The sequence below is a fragment of the Chrysochloris asiatica genome, unplaced genomic scaffold (assembly GCF_000296735.1).
Source record: "Chrysochloris asiatica unplaced genomic scaffold, ChrAsi1.0 scaffold00001, whole genome shotgun sequence".
NCBI lineage: Eukaryota > Metazoa > Chordata > Mammalia > Afrosoricida > Chrysochloridae > Chrysochloris > Chrysochloris asiatica.
Genome location: NW_006408519.1, coordinates 29,759,313 through 29,769,053, shown reverse-complemented (window position 1 = coordinate 29,769,053; position 9,741 = coordinate 29,759,313). Strand labels below are relative to the sequence as shown.

Below are 9,741 nucleotides of genomic sequence, written 5' to 3'. Positions count from 1 at the left end.
GCTGTTATTGTTTCTTATTTTTCCTGTCGGTCTTTCTTTCAAGAAGTATCTTCTGTTCTTCAAGCTGCTCCAGGCTGGTCTGCTTGTCCTTTCAAGTGGAATTTTCCCACCTCAGAAGATTCTGGATGGGGTTCAGGATTCCACCTATGGTCTTATATAATGCAGAGGTGCCATAGGAAGTCTCCTTCACTGGGCATGTTGTAGCCCCATTTTAGGTATTCTAATCAGTTATAGACAGAAGACATATTTACAAGCTTTCTATGATGGTATTTCTGGCTATTCCTTTCTCTCCCCTTCAAGTATCTATTTTACAATGGTATGCAAGTGAAACCAAGATTCAAAAGACAGCCAAGCATCTTAAAATTACTTTCCCCCTTTTACCCATTCAAACCATGCCTCAACCCCTGTATCCCAGAGTCCTGTTGTTCCAGGGTGGTGCATACATCACTATTTACCTCTACAACATGTACTTTTGGGGAACATATTCAATCCATAATACCTTTATGCTGGTCATTCCTGCCCCTGTCATCCTTTCAGGCCTGACAAGCCAGACGTGTGAAGAGGGAAACAGAAACGCCGGAGGTGGGCATGCCTACCATCCGTTCTCGTTGAGGTTGGGGCCATGTCTATTTAAACTCTCATTCTTTATGTGATTGGATCCATGAATGGGGGCCCTTTGGGAGTAGACGTCAAGCCAGACACACAGGGCTCCAGGGCTCCCTTATGGCAGATAAAATAGCTCAGTGAGGAGAGCTGGGTAGGATGCCTGTCACACTGCGTTCACAGTTAGGCCTCCCAGAACTGACAGTTTGGACTTCCTGTCACCAGCAGGCTGCTCTGCCATGCCCTGTGAGGAAGCGATGGCACAGGAAGTAGACCTGGGATCCTGGCACCCAGGGCCCCTGAATCCTGCCAGCTCTACTCACAGAGACGTCACTGAGGTGGATCTTGACAGCTGTCCAGCAGTGGGGGAAACATGCATCCACTCAGAGGAGCAGGATGAGTAGCCAGGCTGGGTGGAGCAGCCAGGGGTGAATGAAGCTGGACCCGAGCCAGCAGTCCTTGACGGAATTTTCTTACTCATCTCTTTCTCTCTTGGCTGCCTTCTTCCCCTAGTCAGTCTCACCGTTCTTGCCTCCAGGGCTCACCTTTCTTATTCCACAGGTCCTCTCCACTCCTGAAGACTGGGAAGAGGTCTGGTGTATGCTTTTCAGCTTAGATGGGAAGAATGGGGCTCAAAGAATTAGGGGGTTCTTCACTCTGCTCCAGATGTCGCTGTGTAGACTCTAACTCATGGCAACCCCAGATGTGTCAGAGTGGACCTATGCTTTGTGGGAATATGCTTCGTGGGCCTATGCTTTGTGGGACTCATCTTTCAAAAATAGTTTGCCAGGCCTTTCTCCTGAGGTCTCTTTAAGTGGCCTCAAACTACCAACCTTTTGATTAGCATCCAAGCATGTTAACTGTTTGCATCATTCTGTGGACGGGTCTGAAAACCTCTATTCTCAAATACACAGTCACCGGCCAAAGTGTGTTTGTATGAATTTGCAGAGAGCACCCTGGCCTAACCACAAACAGACAGTGCTTTTGTACAAAGATGAACAAAAATGTACAAAAATTAAAAATTAAAAATTTGCTTCTGTATTATAGCCTTGGCCCTTGGTACACACTGCACAATTATGCTGTGGCCTTCCCTTTGACCTCCTCTGTCCTCTCAGCTCTGGAGGTCGTGTAGGATAAGCACTGGACTGCTAACTGTAAGCTTGGCAGTTCAAACCCACCAGCCACTCCTCGAGAGATAGATGAGGCTTTCTGCTCCAGTAAAGAAGATCTGCCTCAGAAACCCTCTACAGGGCTGCTATGAGTTAGAATTAACTTGATGGCAGTGGCTTTGGTCCTCTCAGCATGCTGTGTCCTCATCTGGACAGCCCCTGCTCGCCACAGCCTACAGAAGAGAAGGGACAGAGCACCCTGTAATGCCTGTCTGTCTGAAACACAACACAGCGACGTCTGTCTTAAACACAACGCATCGAACAGCAACAAAAAGAGGCTGCGTCCATGCTTATACACGTGTGTCCTGTAATATTTACTTTCTCCAGTGACAGCTTTTCTGACACACATGCTCTTCAGGAGGAAGCTGAGAAAGTAAGCGGTGTTTCCTTGTATCTGACAGCTTCCTGGATCAAGTCCAGAGGACGAAGCATTAAGAGATGCCTCTTTGGCACCTTTATAACAGGCCAGCCGGTCAGCAGAGCCTAAAAGGTGAGAGCCCAGGTCAAGGTGGCCCTTCCTTCGCAGCTTCAGGATAGAGCGAGAGCAAAGCCAGTCCTGGTGTATCTGACCACACATCTTCCCCGGAGCAGCAAAAGGTGCTCCAGGCACTGGTCAGTATCTGTAGTACAGTTGGACTTCAGAAGGAGCTGGGTGTTAGGGTCCTGTGGTCAGTGCACTTGGACTTCAGAAGGCCTGGGTGTTAGGGTCCTGTGGTCAGTGCACTTGGACTTCAGAAGGCCTGGGTGTTAAGGGTCCTGTGGTCAGTGCACTTGGACTTCGGAAGACCTGGGTGTTAGGGTCCTGTGTACAGATCCCGCGGGCTCTGGGTGCTTGCCATGCAGATAGGAAGGTCAGATTGGGACCTGCTGAGGACCAAAGGTGTGCTACAGAGAATTGCTATAAGACAGGTTGCTCATTCATGACCAAGTCTATCAATCCTGACTGACTACCCGGCAGGTGGGTGCTATGACCCTGAATCCCTGTGGGGGGTGGGCATAGGGGAAGCAGGCCTCCTTTGTGACAGGCAGGAAAGGATGATTGGCACCCCTTCTTCCGTTCTCACAAGGTCCTTAGGGTGGGTGTACTTGTGTTTGTCTCCTCCCACACACACTATTTTAGGGCAGATGTGAGTCTGATCTTTTTGCATTGCCTAAGCACTCGACTTCAAGGTCGGTTTGAACTACAAGGTTGGTGGTTCAAATCCATCAGTTGCTCCTTGGAAACCCTATACAGGGTTACTATGCTTCGGAACTAACTTGATGGCACTTAACAGCAACAACAACATAGCTAACACGGTGCCAGGCACACACAGGAACTCAGTTGTTGCTGAATTTCCCACTGGGATAGGCATTGGACTGCTAACCGAGAGATTGGCAGTTTGAACCCACTAGCTGCTCTTTAGGAGAAAGATGAGGCTGTGTGTGCCCGGAAAGATTGAACCCTGAAAACCCTATATAAAGGTCATGTGACTCAGAAGCCACTTGATGGTAAGGAATCTGGTTGGTCTTTGTAGAGACACAACAATGAAGTGCTCAGCTGCTAACTGAAAGGTTGATAGTTCGAACCCACCCAGCAGCAACTTGGGTGAAAGACCTGGTGATTTGTTTCTATATTGTTGTTGTTGTTGTTGTTAAGTGCCGTCGAGTCGGTTCCGACCCATAGCGACCCTGTACAGGGTTTCCGAGGGTGTAGCCTAGAAAATCCTGTGGGGCAATCTCCTTTGTCACATGGGTCACTAGGAGTCAGAAATCCACGCACCAGCACACAACAGCAGAGACTCTGCCAGGTTTGAATGGCACCCAGAAAGCTAGCTCCTCCCAAGAGTCACATGTGTGTGATCCTACCCTGGGGCTGAATTCAAGATAGGGCAATGGCTGTGGGGGGAGGGGGCCTGCGGGGTATACCCTTTGGTTGGGTGATGATGCATGGTAGTGAAACCATATATGATAGAATGAATGTAAAACTAATGTTCCCCCATGTAAATTATCACACAATAAAAAATTAAAAATTAAAAAAAAAGAGAGAATAAAACAAAGTTGAACGATTAAAAAAAAAAAAAAGATAGGGCAATGGCCAGCTTGGTAGGATTTGAAATTTGGATAAGGCTTGTTCTGGCCTTCAGTTACCCTACTGCCAAGTGTATAAAACCACCCTAACTTCTCTGATGAAGATGGTCTCCGGGGAAGAGAACCCAAGACTGGGGGGACCTGATACAGATTGAATTGTGTCCCCTCAAAACATCAGAGGGGGCTTTTAATAGTTCGTGGAAAAATTCCATCATCTTTCAATGTCATCTTTCAATGAACCTTTCGAGGAGGTCCCCTTGTATGTTGAAATCCTAACCCCTGTACCTCTGAATGTGACCCTGTTTTTTGTAAATGAGGGGTTTTCTTCTGATATGTTAATAAGGCCATAATAGAGTAGGATGGGTCCTAACCCTAATCCCTTCTGACCCTATAGCCACTGAAATAGAGGAGTTTCTGAATCAGAGTGACCCTATTGGATCGGGACTCTTCTTTAGGGTTTCCGAGACTGTGAATCTCTATGGGAGCAGACAGCCTTATCTTTGTCCCTTATATGGCTGGTGAGTTTGTAACACTGACCTTCTGGCTAGGAGTAAAATGCTTAACCCACCGAGCCACCAGGACTCCAATCCCTTCTAAGTGATGTCTTCCAAAACAGGATAACAGACATGGAAACCCACACACCCCAAAAAGGAGGGACCATGAGGCTAAGCAACAAGCTTAGGAACATCAAGGAATACCTGGGGCGCCCACCAAGGAAAGAGGCCCTTCCCCCCGAAGCAGAGCCAAGCAGATGTGCTCTAGCAGTCTCCAGACTGAGACAATAAACCTCTAGGGCTCTTTTGTAACACATTTGTTACAGCAAAGAAACTAACTTTGCCTATGGGAATTCAAACAAACTAAACTTTGCCTGTGGGAATTCAGCTGGAATACAAAGGACCCTCAAGTGACGGGTGGGGGTCTCTCAGGATAGGCAGGATTATGGCACAATAAGAAGCAACTCCAAAATCTCAGTCCCATTTGGGGCCAGTGTGGTGGCAGTGGAGGTTCTCTTCATGGTGGTCGGTTAGGAACCTGGGCTGGTGGTGACAGGGCTCTGCCACAGAAAGTGCACTGTCTTGGAGGACCTGCTTTGACATGGGGATGCCTGAGGCTTTCAAAGCTGTAGCCCGGAAGTGATCTCCAACACTTCCCATCATCTTCCTATGGCCAAAGCCAACCACACGAGAGGGCTGCTAATCTCAAGGTCAACAGTTTGAAACTACTAGCTGTTCCACGGTAGAAAGATGAGGCTTTCTGCTGTCATAAAGATTTACAGCCTTGGAAACCCTATGCAGGGTCACTATGAGTCGGAACCGACTCCACAGCACATAACCAACAACAACTTCACATGGAGCAGCGAGTCACAACATAACTGGAAAAGGAGAAGCGGCGTTTTTCTAACCTGCCCTAAGATTACTGCTGAGTGGAGAATGGTGGGGCTTGATTAGGAGCAGAGGTCTCCTTTCTCCGCAAGGGCTGAGCCAGGATGGCACAGATAATGCTGTAGAAACAGAGCCGTATTTGGAGCTTAACCACCCAACAATCTTTTTATCCTACCTTATCTCAAACTTCCCAGGCCTGGGATCTTGGCAGCTGTGAGATCCAATCTGGAATACTCAGCAAGGCCTGTGGAATCCTAACCTTATCACAGCTCTTTGTGGGGTGGGGGTGGGGGGAGAGGGATGACAGCAGAATCAGCATTAAGATGTAAAAAACATCATGAAAGCTGTGCAACTCAAGTACTGTAACCAGCGAGCATCACTCAACTATACAAGTAGAAATTGTTAAATCGGCATATGTTTTATTGTATATATTTTCACCAAAAAGGAGGGAAAAGAAACAAAACCCATCATGAACCACAGAGGGTGTCTTTGTGTTGTTGAGTTTTGAGGAACTAAAGAGGAAAGAAGTGAAATGAAGAAACACAATTTGAAGAAAAAAAGAAATCGAAGCAGAGACTCCTCTGCCCCCACCAGGACTGCTGACACACGAAGGCACAGAAAGAACCATGTTGAGTAGAGAGGCACTATGGGTAATGTCCCAACTGTCAGACATCACTGTGTGCGAGGAGGACGGCTCCTCCCTCTCTGCCCTCCACAGCTAGGACAATGCTTCTGAGCCCGAAATGAGAAGACATTTGTTGAGACGAGTTGTGGGTGGTGGGGGCAGAGCTCAGAAGGGGGAGATGAATGTGGAATCTTTGAATCTTGTTCCCTCTGGATGGAATAGCATGGAATGCTTCCCCCTACCTTCCCAGATATATGCCTCTTGAATCTCAGGTGAATGGTCACTTTCTCTGGGATGTCTCCCCCAGGCTGGGTGAGCTGCCCTCCACTCTGCGCCCCTGGGGTATTCTTATTTCAAGTCTGATAGTGGTGTGGCACTGTAGGATAAGCACTCGATCACAAAGTCAGTTTGAACTGCAAAGTCAGTGGTTCAAACTAAATAGCCGCTTCTCAGAAACCCTATACAGGGTTGCTATGGGTTGGAACTGAATCAAGGCACTTAACAACAACCATTGCCTCCTAGAACAAAAGAGCCCTGTGAATTTGTGGAATGAATGAAGGATGGGGATTGTGGGGGTTCTGCATTCTTTCCTCACAAGGTTATCAAGCCAGGGCTACCTGGAGGAGACAGCTGGCTAGGCCTCTGCTAATGCTGAGCTCTGTCTTGCTCGCTGGAAGTAAAGAGGACTTGAAATACTGATGAAGATCAAAGACTATAGTCTTCAGTATGAACTGCATGCACCTCAATGGGAAGAAAATGAAAATCCTCACAACCGGACCCATAAGTAACATTATGATAAATGGAAAAGAAGATTGAAATTGTCAGTGACTTCATTTTGCTTTGATATACAAGCAACACTCTTGGAAGCAGCAGTCAAGAAATCAAACTATATATATACATTTCAAATCTGCTGCAAAAGACCTCTTTAAAGTACTCAAGAGCAAAGTTGTCACCTTGAGGACTAAAGTGCACCCAACTGGAGCCATGGTATTTTCAATTGCCTCATATGCCGATGAAAGTCTGGACAATAAGTAAGGAAGACCATATAAGAATCAGTGCATTTGAAGTATGACAAAGAATACCGGAAGTACCACGGACTTCGAGAAGAATGAACAGATCCTGGAAGATCTGCAGTTAGGATGCTCCTTTAGAAGCCAGGATGGTGCGATGTCTCTCCTTCTTTGGACACGTTATCAGAAGGGATCAGCCCTGGAGAAGGACATCATGCTTTGTAAAGTGGAGGGTCAGTGAAAAAGAGGAAGACCACCAATGAGCTGGACTGACATATTGGCAGCAACAATGGGCTCAATCAAACACAGTAACAGAGATGAGGGTGGCAGCACAGGATCAGCGAATGTTTTGTTTTGTTTTTCACAGGGTGGTTTATGAGTCAGAACCGACTAGATGGCCCCTAACAACCACCAGCACCACAAGGGCCACGCCCAGACTCTGAAAAGCCACAATGATCCAGTCAAGACTCGAAGGACTTCACTCTTCAAACCTGATATCCAGGCCAGCCACAGCTCTTTTGAGACTGGAACGTGACCCTGCTAACCTGCCTTGTCCAACGCAAGCACCCGTTGGCCTGCCCATCCGAGGCTTACTTCTTCAAATAGCCCCACACAACTTAGGTTCTCCAGCTTCATCCCTAATTCATCTACCAGCCCCAGTTTACTTCTTTCCAGAGAAGATGAGCTTTCTCATCTTTCCCAGAAATCTCCAGGATGTGTTCATGTCCTCACCTGACCTCTGTGGAGGGGACTTCTTAGGGGCACTAGGGAATAAAGGAGCAACTTGGTCACCATCAAGTTTACTCCTTTATAAAAACATAGGCTGTGTCTGCCCCTTCCCACATTACAGAGATTTGGGAAACATGAATATGAACACACTTTGCAACACAGTTTGGAAAAAAGAGACTCTATTTTCATAACTTTGCCTGCTAACTCCCTCCCACCCTCTGGAATCTTCTGGAATTGAAATGGCGTGGGTTGGCTGAATGTGCAGGGGCTGGTGGGGTTTGGTAGGTGCCTGGGGACATTAACATAGGCAACAATATTGTCCAACTGCCCCTGTTCAAGGGGAAGCAGGTTGAGAGCTGCTAGCCTTTGAGGTGGGTTCTTTGGGCCGGGGAGGACAGCAGAAGGCACAGCCGTCAGAAGTGTGGTGAGACCTGCAGAATGGGCCTCCAGGTGTGGGTCAGCCTGGGCACCAGGCCCAGCTGTTCCAGCTGTAGCCGCGTGGGCCTGTAGGTATTGAGGTTACTGTAGAGCACCGGGGGGCTGTCTAAAGGCCTCGCGGAGAAAGGGGCCTGTGCTGAAGAGGCTCCCCATGGGCCATGGTAGGGCTGGAGCCTGGAGGCAGCAGGTGGGTTTGGGACCAGAGGGCTGCTGGGCCCCGAGGACACGGACAGACTCTGGTTCTGAGGGTTGCTGCCAGTCGACGGGCTGCTGAAAGGGTTGGAGGACGTTCGGTCACTGGTTGAGCTGCTATCGTCACTCAGGGGGCCGCGGTGGGGACTGGGGCCCACTCTGGACTGCAGCGGTGTGGCCAGTCTGGGGGACTTCAGGCCCATCACCGGCTTGGAGGAGGCGTAGAGGTGGCAGAACTCCTCGTCAAATAGTTCCACCGCTTGGCCTGTGAACTTGGAGAGGATGTTCCGGTGGACATGTCCGCACAGCCAGGTGAAGCTGGAGGAGAGAAGAGACAATGAGGGAGTACAAGGGGCGCCAGGGGTGGGAATCATGGCAAGGAGCTCCAGGAGGAGAGAGTTCCTGGGTCCCTTAGGGCAAGTGGGGAGAGAACTGGCAGAAATCCTTGAAGTTTGGAAGGCATTGTTATACCCCTTTCACAGATGATAAAACTGAGGCTCAGAGACCAGATGGATAACCAGGCCTCCAGTGTGAACCCTTGGCCTCAGGCTCCATCTTGGTGTCCAGATTACTGCCCCTTTGAGGTGGAAGAAGAGGTGGGGGAGGTGAGCTGAGCCCTGGCTTTGTTGTTAAGTGCCTTTGAGTCGATTCCCACCCTATGGGTTTCCGAGGAGCCGCTAGTGAGGTTGAACAGGCCCAGCTTTGCAAGGTCTTAAATAAAAAATTTATCTTGCTGATTGCAAAGTCTCCAGGCTACTAAAAAAAAAAAAAAAATCCTTTGAAATCCGGGATGACAGCATAGACAGATCTACACAGGGTTGGGAGCCAGGTAGACTCAGGGGATGGTCGTAGGGTGGTAGGGATAGACCTTCCAGGTGCAGGGACGGTGCGTGAGCTGAGCATAAACAGGCGCCGGAACTCCCAGCCCCAACCTGCCTGGTTCCCCCTGGCAGGCAGGGTGGGGCAGATGCAGGACTCAGGTTAATCCTGGAACAATGAGGTTTTGTTTAAACCTCACCTGAGCCCAGAAGTCACCTACACACACCCCAGAGAGGTGAGCAGCTGATGCTGAGCCAAGGGGCATACAGGTGACAGGGGAGGGCACAAACAAAGAGACAGAAGGACAAGGCTACACTACAAAATCAGTCGCCCTGTGTTGTTAGGAATCCACAAGCTAGGGGAGATAACGCATGCTCTGAGCAAAAAAGTCTAGAGGAGAATGGCGGCTCTTCCAGCCCTCACGCACCCGGTGCGCCCCCGCAGCACCCATGCGTGCGCTCCCGCGGAATCTCTGAGTGCCCACGTGTCCTGTATATGCCCGCGCCACCCCACCCTTAGGAGAGCCCCTTGTACCTCTGTGCACCCTGGAGGGCCCCGCCTGCCACCTCTCAATCTGCGCTCATTGTTTTACCCCTTGTTGGTCACCACCCGGATAAAAATACATTTCACTTTTATTGATCCCGAAGAGCATAAAATGATTATCTTTAGCTCATGATCCACTCTTATTATTGATACATTTTTATTTA

At 48.9% G+C, this 9,741-nt stretch overlaps 1 protein-coding gene across 1 annotated transcript in view; it reads right to left on the bottom strand.

Annotated features, from left to right (window-relative positions):
• Nucleotides 1-7,998: 7,998 nt before the first annotated feature.
• The window catches only part of FAM83A (family with sequence similarity 83, member A), an 18,633-nt gene continuing 16,890 nt past the window's right edge, over nt 7,999-9,741 (bottom strand). The window contains exon 4 of the mRNA XM_006830685.1: nt 7,999-8,533. Coding sequence (XP_006830748.1) covers nt 7,999-8,533 — 535 coding nt within the window. The remainder of the gene's footprint in view (nt 8,534-9,741) is intronic.